Source organism: Chlorocebus sabaeus, chromosome 25 (genome assembly GCF_047675955.1).
Source record: "Chlorocebus sabaeus isolate Y175 chromosome 25, mChlSab1.0.hap1, whole genome shotgun sequence".
In the NCBI taxonomy this organism is placed as follows: Eukaryota; Metazoa; Chordata; class Mammalia; order Primates; family Cercopithecidae; genus Chlorocebus; species Chlorocebus sabaeus.
The window spans coordinates 68,353,493-68,372,978 of record NC_132928.1 but is presented as its reverse complement, the minus strand read 5'-3'; the positions used below and the strand labels follow the sequence as shown (position 1 = coordinate 68,372,978).

The 19,486-nt window shown below is 47.0% G+C and overlaps 1 protein-coding gene across 1 annotated transcript in view; it reads left to right on the top strand.

Annotated features, from left to right (window-relative positions):
* The window catches only part of PGBD5 (piggyBac transposable element derived 5), a 104,797-nt gene that overhangs the window by 72,841 nt on the left and 12,470 nt on the right, over positions 1-19,486 (top strand). The window contains exons 3-4 of the mRNA XM_007989764.3: positions 690-824; positions 16,183-16,363. Of these exons, the coding sequence (XP_007987955.2) occupies positions 690-824; positions 16,183-16,363 (316 nt within the window). The remainder of the gene's footprint in view (positions 1-689; positions 825-16,182; positions 16,364-19,486) is intronic.

Here is a 19,486-nt window from a genome sequence, read left to right as displayed (position 1 = left end):
CCAGAGGAGAGCCAGAGGCTGTGCATTGCAACAGGCCAACAGGTAACTGGGTCATTTGATGAATGATTTATTAAAAGAGGAGGTTCCGCCTGGAAGAAGGAGGTTGTGGGCTGACACGAGGGCTGTCTTGAAAATCTAAAAAAAAAAACCAAACAAACAAACTTTTTTTTCTTTGTTTCTCACTGGGCAGAAGTCACATCCTTAGGTTTAAGTTAAATATCGATAAATTGTGGATCAGTGAAAGACTTTTTTAGCAGTTGGAACTTTCCATGAGTGAAAGGCGCTTCCATGAAAAGAAGTGGGTGCCCATCACCAGGCATGTCCAGCCAGAGGACACAGGACCTGTGCCAGAGATCCCTCAACCAAATGAGAGTTGGGACAAGGGACCTTAGGCCAATAATAATAACAATAATAATAAATTGCATTGATGAAATATTTTCTGTGTATCAGGGCTGGTGCTATTTTGCATGAATCTGAATCCTTTCTTACTACATCCTTTCTGGAAACAGTAGTGTAGATAATAATACTACCCTCCTATAGATAAGAAGGGTCAGGATCAGAGAGGTAAAGTAACTTAGTTAAGGTCACAGAGCTGCTCAAAGGCAGAGGCTGATTTTGAGCTCCAATCTGATGAGCCCTCAAGCTCATGCTGCCTTCTGTGAGAGCCTCCGCTTTTTCCCTCCTGGCAGGTGCTACATGAACCCCTGATCGATGAGGATCCTGTATTCATTGCCACGTGCACAGAGCGGGAGCTGCGGAAGAGGAAAAAGCGGAAATTCAGCCTCTGGGTCAGACAGTGTTCTTCCACTGGCTTCATCATCCAGGTGAGCCCTGGGCTGAGTCCGAGGAGGGTCGGCGAAGAGGGTGGGGGAAGCAAATCGGGGGAACTTGGGCTCATCTGGTACCCAAGAACTTGCTCACATACCCTTTTCACTGTGTGTCCAAGTCCATCCAGATGCTCCTGCAGAGGCCAGGGCTGGGCTGCTCCCTCCTCCCCGAGGCAGCGGGTAGCCAGCCCTGGAGAGGCTGCTGCCACACCTGGCCCCGTTCCCTGCACATTCTTCCTGCAGACTCAAGCCCATCTGGGTAAATGACTCATCAAGGCTCAGTCCCTAGCAATGTTGGCTAGAAGTGTCACCCAAACAGTGGGTCATATGAGGTGACTACCATCTCCCTGGAGGCTGTCCCTCAAGACTTATGGACTCGTGGCTTTGAAACTTAAGGCTGTGCCAGGAGGCCTCCCCACTCCCACCAGGTATCTACCCAACCTTCCTCTTGCCAGGATGCCTTCTTCACAGACCACCACCAACAGCCTGCTGGTGAAACTGTGAATAACCTTCCCCAGGAGCATGTGCCCGAGCCATCGGCTCTGGGAACCAGCATGGCCAACATGGGTGCATGTTTTATAAGAAGTGCCTGAGCTCTGCTTTTTGTGATGATACTCCCAGGAAAAGCATCCGAGGTTGAGCTGCCAGGAGCAGTAGGGTACACAAAGGGAGATGGTGGGGACAGATAAACACCAGAATGTGGTGCCTAGGTGACGTCTCCGTGCCTAGTTTTTCATCCCTGCTGCCGCAGTGACACTTTCTCTCATCAGACAGGCAGACCAGCCCTGTGGTGACAGCTGACCGCACGCTCACTCGCTGCCCTCGCTTGACCGCATCTCCAGGCCCCAAGGCACAGGGTTTTTGCACTTCCATCTTTCCCTGAACTAGAGCAGGATCGTAGGAAGATTCCAGCGAACATCTCCCTGCCACATCCACTCCAGAACCACAGTGGGGAAAGTGTACTTGCTCCAGGAAAATGTCTTCCCTCCAAAGCACCATCTCGGCTCCGTCTGCAGGTCTGAGGGACCTTCAGTCTGAGTTGGGGCCAGGATCTCAAGCCAGACTCTGGGGCTCTGCTTGCGCATAGGCATTGTTTGGGGTCTCGCCAGACTGGACCTATCCCAGAGCAGAATTCCCTCACTCCTGGAGGTGCAGCCTCAGCTCCTTGTCCCCTGACATTCTCCAGAGTCCTCTGCCATCTCTGTAGCGCCTTTTGTGATGATACGCCCATAGGGTACAGGTGCATCGGATTCATTTTATATGAACTTTCCAAAGGGACATTCATTCATTCTTTCAGTAAATATTTATTGGGCACCTGCTACCTGCACACGTTGTGCCAGGCATTGGGATATGCAGACCTGGTCCTGCCATCCTTGAGGTCTGCCTAGGTAGCTTTTTTGTTTGGTGTTTTTGTTTGTTTGTTTGTTTGTTTGTTTGAGACCAGGTCTCACTCTGTCACCCAGACTGAAGTAAAGCAGCATGATCATAGTTTACTTCGCCCTCAACCTCTCAGGTTCAAGTGATCCGGTCACCTCAGCCTCTCAGGTAGCTGGGACCATGGACGTGTGACACCATTCCTGACTGGTTTATTTTTATTTTCATTTTGGTAGAGATGGAGTCTCACTGTGTTGCCCAGGCTGATCTTAAACTCCTGGGCTCAAGTGGTCATCCTGCCTCAGCCTCCCACAATGCTGGGATTACAGGCAAGAGCTCCCATATCGGTCCTGTGTGGCTTTGGAACAGATGTTTACATGCGGATCCTGTGTGCATTTGGCACCACTTCTTTCTCCCTCTACAGTTAGTGAGGAGCTAGAAATCACATCTGTCACCAGAAAAGGCCACAGATCTCTCTCTCTCAGTTCAGATTCGTTCCCAATTTTATAAAATCTATCAAACCCACATCTAAAATGTAAGAAGTTTGGGTTGGTACCTTGAAGTTTCCTTTCATTTCTAAAACTCTTGATTCTAGGAGGTTTTGCAGCAATGTGAAGGTTTGTTTTTAGAAGCCAGAATTGAAGCTGACAACTCCCAGTCAAAAGCAGTGTCGCTTCCACCACTGCCAGCGGCAGCCCTCAGAACGTGCTCAGAAGTGCAGAGCCAAGGAGGCAATTAATTACCTGGCAGTTTCAGGCTGTGCTGTGACAGGACTGGCATGAGAACTTTCTCAGCCCCCGCAGTCCCTCTCTTTGGTCCTAGGTCCAGCTGAAGGTGCCTGTGGTGGGCACAGAGCAGGGAAAGGACATCTCTGCCCGTGAGGAGCCAGGAGATGCAGAGGAGGAGCCACATGGCCTGGGGACAGTTGTTTTCATAGTGTCCTGCCCCTTTTCGTGGTTCTCCAGGTGCTAATCTTGGTTTGACAGCTTTTGAAGGTCAGCAGCCTGGGCAAGCACAGCCCTGGGGCAGAATAATACCTTACACGTCAGAGCTTTCACACCCGCAGTTCCCTGATCCTCCCCACAGCCTTGTAAGACATAGAGAGCAGGCAGTATTGATCCCATTTCTTACAGGAGGTGACTTTGGCTCACAGGCCTTACCTGCCAGGCAGCTGGTCAGCGCAGAGCTGGCTTCTCCCCTGGGCCTCGACCTGCCTCTTCCCTCATCCATCCCCAAGGCATCCATAGCCCCTGCTCTTGCATTTACCTCCCACGTGAACTAGCTGCTCAGTCATTGCTCTGGAATATGGAGTTGTCATCTAGAAACTCAAGGGATGGAATTAGGTAACCAGTGAGATCCCTTCTATTGCCATTCTATGATTCTCTTCTTTGTAAATGTCATATGTGAGGTTCTGTACACAGGCCATTTTCTTCATTGTAGTTCCTCAGATGCATTGAGCTCTCCTGAATGACTTGGCAGAGAAGCTCAGTTGCAGCTGGCCGTGTTAAGGGTCATCTCCCACTGTGCTGTGCTGTGCTGTGCTGTGCTGTGCTGTGCTGCTAGTGCAGCACCTGCCCCACGCCCTCCTGTTTCTGAGGTTGGCTTTGGCCCGTAGGATGCAGGCAGCTGTGGTACGTGAAAAGATTGGAAGGGGCAAGTGCATACCTCTCCTTTTTTGGCTTCTCTGCCCTGGCCATGAGAAAATGACCAGGATGGATCACCTGGGTCCTGAAAACCTGGGAGCTTAGTAAATGTTTATTACATGGCATATCAATTTTGTGGTTGTTTGAGGCCCACTGTAATTGACCCAGGAGCCTTATCAGTTAGGTCTGCACAGCTGACCAGATAACTTTCTTCCAGCCACTCTCTAATGTGGACCGAGATGAAGTGTTGAAGGGGCGGTGGGTGTCCAGGTGTGTTCCAGGAGAGCCCAAATGATGCATAGACATTGTTGCCCCAGCTTTGTAGTTTCATCCTGCCAAGACCCTGAGCCTTTGACTGGCTCGACTGCATTCTTCTGACAGGCGGGGCGACTGCGGGATGAGCTCCACTTCAAAGATTCTAGATGAAGGGGTGAGTGAGAAAAAGGAGTTCCAGATTGGCCAGTGGTCCCAGAAAAGGTCTGTGGGAAAGCTGAATGGGAACTCAGTACAGCCAGCTCAGATCATCAGGGCCTCAGGCATGGTCAGTTGATCCCCACAAGGGCATTTGGATGAGAAGGAAGAAACTAACAGTTGGGCAAAAATAATAATAATGGTGATGGTGTTTAGAAGAGCTCTAATAGATTAGTATATTTTTATAGGTGTAATGCTCTTGAATTCATTTGAAGGGAAGTCTTTGATGAAAGTGGTTAAAGATCTTAAATAATTTAACTAAGAGAATATAGGGAGGCATGTGGTAGGATAGAAGTGAGAGGAAGAGATTAAGTTAACTATAGTTCTGAAAATTAAGGTGCTAATAACCTGCATTGCTGAGAATGCAGGAAGCAAACAGTAAGAAGTTTTGAAGAGAAATAAGTAATCAGATGAGAAACAGACACAGCTTTACTGCAGCGTGTGAGTGACCCCACCCACAAATGCCATCCCGCTCTGAAACCTGGTCTTGCTTATCTGTCCTCACATTCCTCTTCCTAGTCTTCTTCCAGCAATCTCTGAAAAGAGGCACTGGTTCAGATGGTCAGGCTTCATCTCCCACTTGACATTTGTAGGGCTGTCCTGCAGAACTGCTTATCTCAAAAGTCTTTGAATCCAAAATGTGCGTTTTGGTGTTTCACCAAGCACCCAGCACTTGGAAAAGAGTCAGCAGGCGAAGATGCTAACCTGCAGTGCTCCAGGCCAATGGAAACTGTCAAATGAGGCCATTCACGTTGCTGTGAGAAGTAGATTACCGCACGTGGATCTTCGGGTCTTTGGTAATTTGGTCAACTTTAATATGAGGAAGGGTAAGAAATGAAATATATGTTGTGAGGGATAAAAAGAGAGGCATGGTTCTGTTATCAACAAGCATAGCTTTTTGTGGTGGTAAAATGCAGATAACATAAAATTTTCCATTTTCACCGTTGTTAAGTGTGTGACTCAGTGGCACTAAGTACATTCAGTGTTGTGCAGCTGTCACCATCATCCTCTCTAGAACTTTTCCATCATTGCAGCAGATGAGGGCACATCTCTTAGCTGCATAGCACACTGATACCTAGAAGTGGTGGATCTCCCATGAGCCCAGGTGCCTTCCAGATTCCCTGTCAGTGCTTTGGGAGCTTGGAGGAGGGGCCGTGGTCTAGTTGCAAGCTCTACTCTATCTCCCATGAAGCTCGTCTCACTTCCCTGGGTCAGACTGGCCACGATCTCCAGCTCTCCCAGGGCTACACGTGGGGCTCCCAGGGAGGGACAGATGAATGGCTGGGACAGCGCATGTGCTTCCTGGCCCTCAGCCCTGTCACCGTCTGTCTGCATTCCATGCAGGGTCAGTACTTGCGGTCACTGACTTGTAGCGTTGTTGAGCCAGTCCGTCGTCCAGCGTCTCTGTGGGGTGCAGGGATGCCTGGGAGTGCCTGTTCTTTACTTCCTGCCTGAGCCGGCTTTCTAGCTTTACCCCTTGATATCAGCCAGGCTTGGGGATGTGATGGTCACTTTGATGTCTCAACTTGGCTGGACCATGGTACCCAGCTATTTGGTCAAATAGTAGTCTAGATGTTGCTGGGAAGGTATGCTGTTTAGATGAGATTAAAATTTAAATGGGTGGCTTTTGAGGAAAACACATTAGCCTCCATAATGTGGGTGGGCCTCAGCCAATCAGCTGAAGCCCTTAAGAAAGTGATTGCTGGCCGGGTGCGGTGGCTCACGCCTGTAATCCCAGTACTTTGGGAGGCCAAGGTGGGTGGATCACCTGAGGTCAGAGTTCAAGACCAGCCTGACCAACATGGTGAAACTCAGTCTCTACTAAAAATACAAAAAAATTAGCTGTGTTTGGTGGTGCATGCCTGCAATCCTAGCTACTTGGGAGGCTGAGACAGTAGAATCGCTTGAACCTGGGAGGCAGCGGTTGCAGTGAGCCGAGCTCACACCACTGCACTCCAGCCTGGGCAACAAGAGTGAAAAATCCATCTCAGAAAAAAAAAGAGAGAGAGAGAAAGAAAGAAAAAAGAAAAGAAAATGAAAATGATTGCTGTACCCCTAGAAAAAGGGAATTCTGCCAGCAGAGGGCCTTTGGGCTTCACAGCACCTTGTCCCTGAGTACCCAGCCTGCTGGGCTTCCCTGATTTTTGGATTTGCATGAGCCAGTTCCTTAAAATAAATACCTCTGCCTCTTCCTCCCACTCTCCCACCCTCCCAACTTCCATACATAATTGTGTTTATATACACACTACTGCTTCTGTGTCTCGGGAGAATCCTGGCTACTACAGGGGGCTTCCTCTGGCCAACCTGGTTTATTCAGGCCTGTTTGCTTCTCTGATTCTCACTGCTGTTGACCACCTGGGAGTCTGAACTAGAGGGCCAGGGCAATACTTTCTTCAGTCTTGCTTTCTTTAGCTAATAATCTCTATTTATTTTTATTATTTATTTATTGGTAAGAGTTGGACAGGTCCCTGTTTTCAAGAAGTTTTACAATAAAGAGATGGGAAGATAAGACTTGTACCAATGCAAATCTAGGCCTGGACTGTTTGGTTAACCACACCACCATAGACTGAGCTTCGTGCTTGGCCCCTCAGAACTAGAGATAGAGGGAGCCCTCACTGCCTCTCCAGTAGGAGAGATGGACACGTTAAAAATACTCATCGACATAGAGTGACAAGTGCAGTACTGGAGGTATGTCTGTACATCGCAGGGCTACAGGAAGGCACGTGCAGGGGTAAGAATCACCCCCAGAGGCGTATATGGCAGGGTGTGTGGTGTGAAGTAGAGAGTAGCCATGAGCTCTTGCCACAGGCCAAGCACCAAGAACCCAACAGTTTAATAGCAGCACTTAAGACAAGAATAAGCAGGCAGGGAATTATTTATAACGTAGAGCTCAGGAAATCTTGAGATATGCTTGCTCCTTGGGTGCAGAATGCTGGGTATATATGAGGCCACAGCCAATGCCTTCTTTTTTGCCTTTCCCACTGCTATTTACCCAGGCTGGCTTTCCCACTGCTAGTTACCCACTGCTAGATACCATGGTGCGCTTAAGACAGCATACGGAAGCTCCTTGACTTGTAATGGGGTTACGTCCCTGTGATAAACCCCTAGTAAGTTGAAAATATCTTGTGAGGTTAAGCACAGTGGCTCACACCTGTAATCCCAGCACTTTGGGAGGCCAAGGTAGGCAGATCACTTGAGCCCAGGAGTTCAAGACCAGCCTGGGCAACATGGCAAAACCTTGTCTCCACAAAAAATATAAAAATTAGCTGAGTGTGGTGGCACACACCCGTAGACCCAGCTACTTGGGTGGCTGAGGAGGAAGGATCCCTTGAGCCTGGGAGATGAAGGCTGCAATAAGCCATGATTGCACCACTGCACTCCAGCCTGGGTGTCACAGCAAAACCCTATCTCAAAAAAAAAGAAAATGTCTTAAGTCAAAAATGCATTTAAAGCTGGGTGCAGTGGCGAGTTCCTGTAGTACCAGTAATGTGGGAGGCTGAGGGAGGAGACTGCTGGAGGCCAGGAGTTTGAGACCAGCCTGGACAACATAATGAGACTCCACTTCTGAAAAAAAAAAAAAAAATGCATTTAATATAACTAACCTACCAAACTGTGTAGTTTAGCCTCGTCTACCTTAAACATGTCCAGAACACTTACATTATCCTGCAGCTGGACAAAATTAACACAAAAGCCTCTTTTATAATAAAGTGTTGAATATTTCATGGTAGTTTACCCTCATGATCACCTGGCTGACGGGGAGCTGCAGCTACTGCCACCACCCAGCACCGCCACGCAGCATATCACTAGCCGAGGAAAAGGTCAACATTTGAAGGAATTTCTACTGAATGCCTATTGCTTTCACATGATCATGAGGTCAAAAAATCTTAAGTCAAACCGGTGTAAATTAGAGACTGTCTGTATTTATTCTGTGTCACAGGCCTCCTAAGGACTGACCTAGACGTCAAAACACCCTCCAGCCCTACCCTGTTTGCAGAGGGGGTGCAAGCATGGGAGCTAGCCAAGGTTCCCTTCCTCTCCCCTCATCTGCAGGCTCCCCTGTGAGCCAAGGAGATGAAAAAGGAGAGGTTTATACGATGATGAATCTTCCAGTGTAGGGAAAAGCCACCTAATTGGGCAATTGGAGTTCCTCGATCCAAGATGTTGTGGCTGCTCATCCTGGAAGGCTGTGCCCTGTCTGTGGATGGAAAGAAAACCCTCCAGCAGTTCTCTGCAGAGACTGCTGTTCAGGCTTCACAATGTCAAAAAGATCGAGGATCCAGCAGGAAAAATTGGCCAACAGGTTAATGTTCTGTCGACCTTTAGTGATTAATGCAGCCCCAAGATTCTTTGGAGCAGGGAAAAAAAATGGTCCATTATTTTCTTTTAATGGTATAATCTAAAAGAGCAGATTTCTCCTGTTTGCACATGTTGGGCCAGGCACCTGCCTCTGCAGCATGAGACCAGTGTTCCTATTGGGATGTTGACAGATGGACAAACACCGAGGAGGGGCTGAAGAGCAGATGCCTGGGAGGTGTCCTGAGTGGTGTCCTGAGTGGGGCTTGGAGGGACATAGGGAGGTGTCATCTGAAGAAGACAGGACAGACTGTCTTCAGAGGGCTCGGTGGCTGTCATGTCAAGGAGGCAATTCTGGATGACAGCCCTGCTCAGTGGAGGCAGGGCTTCAGGTTCACGCTGGGCATTGACATACTCCAGAAGTAGATGGGCTTTAGAAGCCAGAATTCAAGATGGAACCCCCAAGCGAAAGGACCCCTGCTTCCTACCCCCTGCACACATCATGGAATCTGTCCAGGCAGAGCCTTCATGACATCTGTGAGGGACACTCTGAATGAGGTCCGTGCGCCCCGTGCTGCTAAGCTAGCTGACCTGGAAGCCCCTTTCCTTCCTCAGTCTCATCTGTGGATTCTGGCAGCTGCTTCTGGCATTCAGGAAAGAATAACGAACATCTACAGAGTGTGTGTTGTGGGCCAGGCCCTGTGCTTAAACACTTCACATGCAGTATTCATTTTTTCTCCACAAGGGCCTCATGAGGCAAGTAATGTCACTGCCACTGTTTCTCGGTAAGGAAACTGAGGCACAGAGAAATTTGCTACCTTGCCTAAAATTACATCTGTAAAGCAGTAGACCTGGGATTAAACCCAGCCATTCTGATCTTAGATCCCACCTTCTTAACCAACAGGCTATGTGGACTCCCCCAAGGAGAGAACTTTTCCTGATTTAGACTAAAAGCAAAGTATCTTTTGTCCAGCTTGATTGTTGGTAGGACAGTGGTCTAGCATCCATGTCATTGATTTCCCTTGTTTTGAGACATACTATTTATGTTGAAAGAATTTAAGGAAGGTGCACTAAAGTGTTTTTTTGCTTATCTGACTCAATCTTTGTACATACTAAGTGAAATATTTTGCTCTTGACTGATAACTAATTGAATTGGCTCTAAAAGTGAGGGCCACCGTGGAATTAATTGGTTAGAGTGAATTTTGCTTGTGGATTCAGAAGCTGGGCAGGGCAGGACTTGTGTCCATTTGTTTAATTGTGCAGTGAGGAGGATGCTGGCATGAGATCCTGTCCAGGTTGGATGCAGTAAGTTGAGGATGGGATTGGCTGAGGTAGAAGACATCACTGTGGACCTCTTTGTGTCCTTGAGCAAGTAGCTGAGAACTACCTTCTTTCTCCATCTTTTGAATGAAGTTGATCCACCTATACCTCTTTACTGTATAGGACTTCAAAGATGACAATGAAGTATTTATTAAGTGCCCACGTAAGTGCACCAGGTACTGAGTGGATCAGATTCAGCCCTCTCCTTAAAGAACTTAGAATCTTCAACTGCACGGACATGAGTGTGTACAGAGAGCCCACATGCTGATACATGTCCCTCCTCCAACCTGTCATTTTGAAAGAACCACCTCAGGCTTTGAGCTTTGGGATGAGATGAAGGCAAGGCTCCCACAGGGGTCAGCGGTGCTGAAGGTACAGCCAGAGAGGAGAACAACCATGAACAGACTCAGCATATGAGCTCTTCCTGGGCATGGTCATGGTGAGAGGCATGAGAGAGAAACTGGACAATGAGAGATGAAAGTCATCAGTATGGTGATGACTTAGAGACTTTGCTGGAAGCCCCAGCTAATACACGAAGATGGCACAGGCAGCATTGTCCAGCAGGACTCTCTGCAGTGATGGAAATGTTTCATATCTGTGCTCTCCATGACGGCAGTTCCTAGCCTCATGTGACTGTTGACTATTTGCATTGTGACCAGTGTGGCCACAGGACTGAATTTTTCATTTTAGTTAATTTAAATGTAAATGAAAACAGCCATATGTGGCTGAAGGCAACCACACTGGGAGCACAGTTACAGAGCTTTGCTATATTAAAAAATCACTTCTATGTACACAGTTTTCACTTAAAGACAACGGCCTTGCAAGGTGCATATGGTGGTGTTGTCCTTACAGATAAGGAAAGCAAGGCTCAGAGCAATTAAGTAACTTGCCCCAAAACCACAAGCCAGTGAATGACAGCCTGTGCCCATGTATCCTAGCACTCACCCTCCCTGCCTCAGTTCCTCTCATGACAAGTGACTGTCATTTACAATTCACAGCTCTCTCAAGTGGCTGTCCCGTACAGATGTCCCAGGTGACAGCCGCACACACCCCCGATCTCATTCTGCATCTTCAGTGAGTGCAGATCATGCACTGCTGTGCTGTTTCCCCACAGCTGAATTACTTACACCTTCATGGCTCCTTGCACACTAGCGATAAAAGACTCAAGGAAGGGATCACCAGTCCCTACAATGTGATACCCTTCCCCCAGATATGCTCTTCACTGAGGACACTGATTTGCTTCTGTGCTGAAAGAGAAGTAGGGTCATTCATTGGTCAAGACTAGTATAGCTGAACTAGGCTTTCTCCAGTTCTTTGTGTTGGAGAGGCAGGAGGGTGCCCCGATCCCAGCAACAGCTTAGTGGAACTATCAGCTGGGGAGTCAGCAGCTACTGCCACTAGCCTTACTGTTCGTTTGAGAAGTTGAGGGAAAAGATGAACTGGATCCTGCCTCTGGAGGTCTGGGGGCATTTCAGGAGAGCTAAGATAAATGCCATGTGCTGTATGTGTCCCCCAGGGTATTAACTGCTATAATCCATATTTCCTAAGATCCTTTTTGTTGTAATGTCAGTATAAAGTATGCAACATTGGGAATACTAGTCTGGGGCAAAGTATAATGCCATATAGTAATAAACTTTCATGCCTACTTTCCTAAATATATGCATTTAAAAATTAATAAATCGTAGGAGCAAAACAAAGCTTTTTAGGAAAAGTGAAAAGCTTGGCAACCACCAAATGGTACATTTTCCTGCCCTAGAGATACTTGTCAAACAGTCTTGTAGCTCAGAAGTGTCTATGGCTGGCTGCATTTTGCCCAGTGATAGGAAGTCACCTATGTCTACACATTTGGTGGAACCATATTAGTATGGTAATGCTTTCTCTAGAAATGTCTAGGGAGATATCTGACTTTTTGAAAAGCAGACCAGGAAGTAGTCACACATCTAAGTGAATGGTATTTCCTTCCGTGTCATGTCTGGGGAACTCTTGTAAAAAAGTACCCAACCCAGTGTCTGAATACATGTGTGGGTTTCCAGTGATTCTGCTGTGTCTCAGATTACTGGCAGGATTCCTTAGGATAGTCTCTTAAACCTGGACGCAATCATTAGCATAGCTTGTATAGCTTAAGCATTTGTAGCAACAGGGCATGGATGGGATAAGACTTCGTTGGAGGTTGCTCATCCAACTAAGGGAAACAAGTTACTGCCTTTGACCACTGACGTTATTGTGTCAAAGCAAACCAGGACCAGTCAGGTACCGGACCTGCCTGACTGTCAGACCCAGCAGGACCTCTTGGACTGAGCCTTTTCCTGGCCAGATTTTGACTACCTTGCCAACAGTTTTTTTCTAAATCATGCCCTCAGCTGAGACTTTCAAGGTTACCATCTTTTGTATTTATTTAAATGAAGGTCCTACTTTATGTTCACTTTTAGAAACTCATTATTTTATAGCAATGAGTGCCACACATTTGGGACTCTCTTCGGACTCTCCTTGGTGCCACTTTTTGGCTGTATCCTTCTTCCAGATTTCCTAATAAGAAATCTTTGACCTTTGGCTCAGCGCCTGTCTCCTTTGCCTCAGTGCCTTTGGCTCAGTGCCTGTCCCCTTCTCCTGTGACATCCCAGTTGAGTGTCTACTTGTTCAGAAGAGACTGGCTGGAGTCTGGAAAAATGGCAGTTTTCAGAGGTGCATGTGTAGACACGAGGCTGAGTAATTTCAAGACAGTCCTGACAACAGAGCTGCCTTCCGTATCCTACCCAGGAGTTGTAAAATCTCAGCTGCACATCACTGGCATTTGGGAAAATATGTTAATTCCAAGACAGCAAGAGGCTGCCCTGATTCTCAGAGTCATCATCATCTCCAGGTGTGGAAATGATGAATAACCATTCACTGAGACCCTACAGACACTGCAAATTCCAAATACTCCTATGCTTGAGTAATCCTGATAAGGAAGTTATTTTATAATTCTTTTTAGTGGGTCTTTTTCTGATTAGGTTTGTATTACATATTTAACATCAAAAATGTTAAAAGTCCAGCATAGCTGTCATTCTAATAAATACTTTTTATACAGAAATAGCTGTTTGAGTGTATAGTCAACATATCTGTATAAACACACACATACACACACACTTGCACTGTTTTATAATCTGGCTACTTTACTTGCAATGATACTGTGAACATTTTCTATGTTAAATATTTTTTGTACATGACATTTTTTTAAAGTGTACCACATTCCATTATACCTACATATATAATTTTAACCAGTCTCCTCTTCATGTAAGATAATTAGGTCATTGTTAATTTTTTTACCATTATAAAAAACCCTGAAATGGACACGGTATTTTATATATAAATCCTTTTAACACATTTCTGATTGTTACCTTGGATTGAATTCCTGAAAGTGAAACTCATGAGTAAAATAGCATGAATATTTTTAAGGTTTTTACAAGATTTATTTTTAAATTAACAAATAAAAATGGTATATCTTTATTGTGTACAATAGACTTTGAAATATGTAGACACTGAAATGGCCAAATCGAGCCAATTAACATATATGTCACATCAGATAGTTAACATTTTTTGTGGTGAGAACACTTAAAATCAACCATCTTGGCAATTTCCAAGAATATATTGTTATTAACTGTAGTCACTATGTGATACCATAGATCTCTTGAACTTATTCCTTCTATCTAACCGATTTTGAATTCTTTGACCAATACCTCCCCACTCCCACTTCCATCCCCCAGCCCCTGGTAACCACCATTCTACTCTCTCCTATTAGTTCAACTTGAAGTTCACATGTAAGTGGGATCATACAGTATTTCTCTTCCTGTGCTTGGCTTATTTCACTTAGCTTAATGTCCTCCAGGTCCATGTCGTTGCAAATGGCAAGATTTCCTCCTTTTTAAAGGCTAAAGAGTATTTCATCTTGTGTATATGCCACATTTCCTTTATCCACTTATCCACTGATGGACACTTGTGTTTCCATATCTTGGCAATTGTGAATAACACAGCAGTGAACGTGGGAGTGCAGGTATCTCTTAGAGGATCCTGATTTCAGTTCCTTTGGGTGTGTACCCAGAAGTAAGATTACTGGATCCTATGGTTTTTCTATTTTTAATTTTTTGAGGAACTTCCATACTGTTTTCCATAACAGCCATGCTTCAAGGTCTTTGATTCATGGGCAAAATTTCCCTCCAGAAAGTTTACATGTATTTATACCAAGTCACCACAGTGCTCATTTCCCCCACATCCTCACTGACGCTGAGTGTTTGGACGGGGAAGATGTCGTTCGCTGTTGGTCTTCATGAAAGTACATTGAATCAGTCTGTTTCCCAGGAAGTAAAACTGACGTCATCTCCACTCTGCTGGTTTCAATAAGGTGGGGAAGCAGTCCATTTCTCAGCTATCACGTTGTAGTTCTTCAGATGCACAGAAGTGCCTGGTGTGGAAGCAGTGTGCCCCAGTGTGTGTTAGAACTCTAAGATACAGGCTTCCTGCCCCTGGTGTGCACACACTTCCCCATTATTCGCTCAAACACTAACGTGGGTGTTGATGAGAAGGAATTTGGATTTTGCAAATGTATTATGGTCCTAAATCTGTTAACAAGAAATTATCCTGCATGGGCCCAACCTAACCAAGTAAGCCCTGAAAAGGAACCAGGCTCTTCCTAACAGAAAGCACAAGAGGGATGCAGCTTCAGGAAGAGTCCCCATTGCTGGCTTGCTTTTTTTTTTTTTTTTTTTTTTTTTTTGTGAGACGGAGTTTCACTCTTGTCGCCTAGGCTGGAGTGCAATGGCATGATCTTGGCTCACTGCAACCTCCGCCTCCTGGGTTCAAGTGATTCTGCTGCCTCAGCCTTCCGTGTAACTGGGATTACAGGTGCCTGCCACCACACCTGGCTAATTTTTTGCATTTTTAATAGAGACAGGGTTTCACCATGTTGGTCAGGCTGATTTTGAACTCCTGACCTCAGGTGATCACCCGCCTCAGCCTCCCAAAGTGCTAGGATTACAGGTGAGAGCCACCATGCCTGGCCAATCATTGCTGGCTTTGACGATGGAAAAGGTCATGTGGCAAGGACTACCAGTTGCCCCCAGGAGCTGAGAGCAGTCCCTGGCTGACAGCCAGCAGGGACACAGGACCTGAGTCCTGCAGCCATAAGGAAACAACCTGAATGCAGATCCCAAGCACCAGATGAGAACCCACCAGTCAACATTTTGATTGCAGCCTTGTGCTGGCCTGAGCAGAAAAGCCAGCCATGCCCTGCTCAGACCTCCAGCCTACAGAACTATGAGCTCATAAATGGACGCTGTTGAAGCCACTGAGTTTGTGGTCATTTGTGATGCAGCAATTAAAAAACAATACACAGCATTTAAAACTTTGAGTGTAGATATCTGTATAGAAACCACAGGCAACATGTAGCTGTGTGTGTTAATGTATAAATAATCCGTGGCAGGCTCAGATCCATCAAACTTCTCAAGCAGTTCTGGTTTGCAGTGACTTACTGTCATCCAACACCACATTTTATGTTGTGTTGTGTTTGTTTCTTTGTTTGTTTAAGATATTCTCGCTAAGTCACGTTTCATGCACCAGTACTGGAGGATTTTTTGAACATGCTCTTCTTCAGTCCATTAACTTTCCTGCCTCTACCCCTTTGATGATGTTCATGGAACAGCATGAAACAATGATTAAAAATTGCTCACACACATCCTCTTTGTTGGCCCTGGACTCATGGGCAAATGTTTAGCCCTCAGTCCTGTCTCCTTTGCACCATGAGGGGAATCAACCTCTTCTGCCTGCCTGATGGGGGTCACTGTAAAGAACAAATTAAACAGTCATTATGAACATACCTTGTGAATTAAAAAGCTGTATTCAAATGGAAAGTACACAGATACGTGTATTCCTAACAGGTGAGATTGCCTTTAACTTTATTTATAGTGAATTTAAATCATTCCTGTGTTTGAAAGCTGGGGAATGTGTTTGCACAGTCCCATTACCCGCAGCTGCTTGTTCTTTTCCTCCTCCGCCTTGACCTTTCCAAACTGAAGCATCTGGCGCTGAGTCACCAGTCGCCAAGGCCACGGGGTGTGCTTGGGGGTGACCTAGAGCCCCTGTGAGCTGAAAAGATGATGGGGGCTTTTCCACGGGCTCCCAGCCTGATGACTGAGACCCGTGAGACCCATGCTTGCTGAATACTCAGGCTCCCAGCCTGACACTGCTGTGAGCACGCTAACTTCTGTCTGTTTCTATTAAAGATTTACGTCCACCTGAAGGAAGGCGGGGGCCCAGATGGCCTGGACGCACTGAAGAATAAGCCCCAGCTCCACAGCATGGTGGCCAGGAGCCTGTGCCGGAACGCGGCAGGCAAGAACTACATCATCTTCACCGGGCCCAGCATCACCAGCCTGACGCTGTTTGAGGAGTTTGAGAAGCAAGGTAAGTCAAGTGGGGAGCTAGTGGGCACGTGGCCCTGCCTCCGCCAGGAAAGTGGTGGAAGACGTTCAGGTGGGGGTACAGATGCGTGGTGGCCAGCACAGACCACAGGATGCCTAGGTGATGAGGCCCTTCCTTGAGGGAACAGATGCATCTCAACCACCCTGTGTGCTGGACCCCGCTGGGCACTAGAGATTGCAAGGTGTGTGAGCCACGGGCTCAAGGTCTAGAGGACGTGTCTAGACCTTGTGCCAAGCTCTGCCCGGTCTTTGGGGCATTTCTTTGTATGTCCCCTGTTGGAAATCTGCAGCCATCAAAAGCCTGTGTCCCCTGGGCACAGCTCCTAGTAAGGTTCTAGGAAGTCTCTGGAACTCACCCATCTCTATAATGTGACCCCTTCCCAGGAGACAGACAAGAATTGTGTGAAGACAGGGAACAGTATAGTGAGCCTCAGAAAAGTCTTAGGTACTCTGGGTGCTCAGGTGCTTGGTGCATGTGTGGCAAAGACTAGGCAACCCTTCCATGACTCTGGAGGAAATAGGGGCTATAGAAAAAGAAGATCTGGACCAGTTCAGGGAGCCCCGTGGCAAGCTGCCTTGGCCTTCACTTTGTCCTGCCTTTGGGGATTTAGATCTGGTCCACTCAGGAGAAACACAAAAAGTGCCAGCTCTCCTGCAGCAGCCACTAGACTAGAATTACAGACCTTTTGCTCAGCAGCAGTCAGACATCTGGCCTTAAAACTAGACCCTCTTAAATAATGAGATGTAGACAGCTGACATCCTGGATCCCTGACAACTGCAGTGAGGCTGGACTTCACTTTTTGCTGGCCTCAGCTGCATCTTACTCATCTGCAAAGCCCAGGGCTCAATAGTTATTTGTTGGAAGAATCAAGGGTAGAGAGATCAGACGATGTGAAGTGGGGCTCTGAAAGTAAAGCGAGAGAAAATTGGCCCTGAAGCACAGTACCCAGCTGCTTTGGAAGAATGGTGGGTTCTCTGTTCGAGCTCAGAGTGAGAACCGGGACTGCCATCTCTCCTGCCGACTTGTGCAAGGCTGAGTGCAGGTACTGCGAGTGTGATGTTTATGTGTGTTCCAGGGCCTGTTCCCTGCCTCACACCATCAACCTGGACTGAAAGTAGAGGGGATATATGTGTGTTTGTGTGTATGTATGTCTGTGTGTGTGTGTCTGTGTCTGTCTTTGTGTATGTCTGTGTGTGTCTGTGTATGCATCTGTGTATCTGTGTGTGTGTCTGTGTGTGTCTGTATGTGTATGTCTGTTGGTGTGTATGTGTGTGTCTATGTCTTTGTGTGCATCTGCGTGTCTGTGTGTGCATCTGTGTGTGTCCATGTGTGCATCTGTGTGTTTGTGTCTGTGTGGCTGTGTCTGTGTGTGCATTTGTATCTGTGTGTGTACCTATGTGTGTCTGTGTGTGTCCGTGTGTGCATCTGTGTTTGTGTCTGTGTGTGTATGTGTGTCTGTGTGCATCTGTGTATTTGTGTGTATCTGTGTGTGTGTGTGTGTACCTGTGTCTGTGTCCCTGTGTCTGTATCTGTGTGTGTGTCTGTGTTTGTGTCTCAGTGTGTGTCTGTGTACTTGTGTGTATGTGTCTGTGTGTCTGTATCTGTGTGTGTATGTGTGTGTCTGTGTATGTGTGTGTCTGTGTACCTGTGTCTGTGTGTGTCTGAGTCTGTATGTGTGTGCATCTGTGTTTTTGTCTGTGTGTGCCTGTGTACCTGTGTCTGTGTCTGTGTGTCTGTATCTGTGTGTCTGTGTGTGTGAGTCTGTGTTTGTGTCTGTGTGTCTGTGTTTGTGTCTGGGTGTGTGTATATGTATCTGTGCGTATGTGTGTGTGTCTGTATCTGTGTGTGTGTGTCTGTGTATGTGTGTGCATCTTTGTGTCTGCGTGTGTGTCTGTGTGTGTACCTGTGTGTGTGTGTGTGTGTGTACCTGTGTGTGTGTGTCTGTGTCGAGTGGGGTGGATGCCTTGCAGACAAGGTGGAGTGGGGATGCTGGAGGACTATCCCGGGCCATCAATATGATTCCCAAAGAGCTGGGTGTGCTGCTCCTGTGGTTCTGAGAAGGGGATGCGTCTTGGCTCAGAGAATTAGGAGGAGGATGGGAAAAGAATCTTCTAGCTGGAAGAAAATATTTAGATATGGAATTTGGATTTTTTTCAAGAGAAGGTTAGGTAAGAGATAAAAAAGATCTCCTTGCCTATTTTTAGAAGCGTCTAAACTGACTGAGCTCTTCACCAGGGCATCATCATGTACCTCCTCCGCCATGACTGAGGGCAGTGTCCTCCAGCGTATCCGCAGGGAGGGTCACTAGTGGCTGCACCCTGCCTCCTCAGGACACAAATCGCATTGGTTGGGGCCAGCATCCCCCCACCCTGGGAGACTCTCACAGGCAGCCAAGGTTGAGGAGAAGAATCGGAGCTGAGAGTCTGGTTGTCCCTCCTAGGGTCACACAGACCGTTGTAAAACAAAAGCCAGAAAGGACATTCCTAGAATAATTCCTGTGTTTATAAAGGGATAGAGTCATGGAAACTTGGGTGCTGCTGGGATATTCTTCTTTCCTTCTTAAGAACATGCAGCTTCTCTTTGGCTGGTGGTGTAGACTGAGCCCCAGATGGGTGGTTTCGGACACCCTTGCCCTTGTTCATGTCATCCTCCTCCCTGTTTCTAAGAACAGATACTCATTTTTACATCTCAAGATGAGAGTAGCTTGAGTGGTCATGTGCGGTTGCTAGGAATGGAGCTGCGAGCAGCAGACCCCTCCTCTTTTCAGCAGTGAGACTCGAAAGCACCTCCAGTTGCATCTTCCTTCCCACCTGCTACCAGGAAAGGAGTTCGGAAGAGGGAAAGATTCATTCAGCTGTCCTTCTTCTGGTGCAGTGTGGGATGCGGGGATGAGGAAAGCAGATGCATGGGATATGGGATGTGTTCAGATGACTGATGGCACTGTCGGTCCTCCAGGAGCTGAGCAGAGAGTAAAGGCTGAGATGGCTCCTAGGGTCTCTGTGTCACCTTCAGGCTGCTGGGGAGCAACTGAGTGCCTGTGGCCCCTGTGGCCTTCTGGCCCATGATGTGGAAGGACCTGAAAGGCCTCGAGTCCAGGATGGAAGT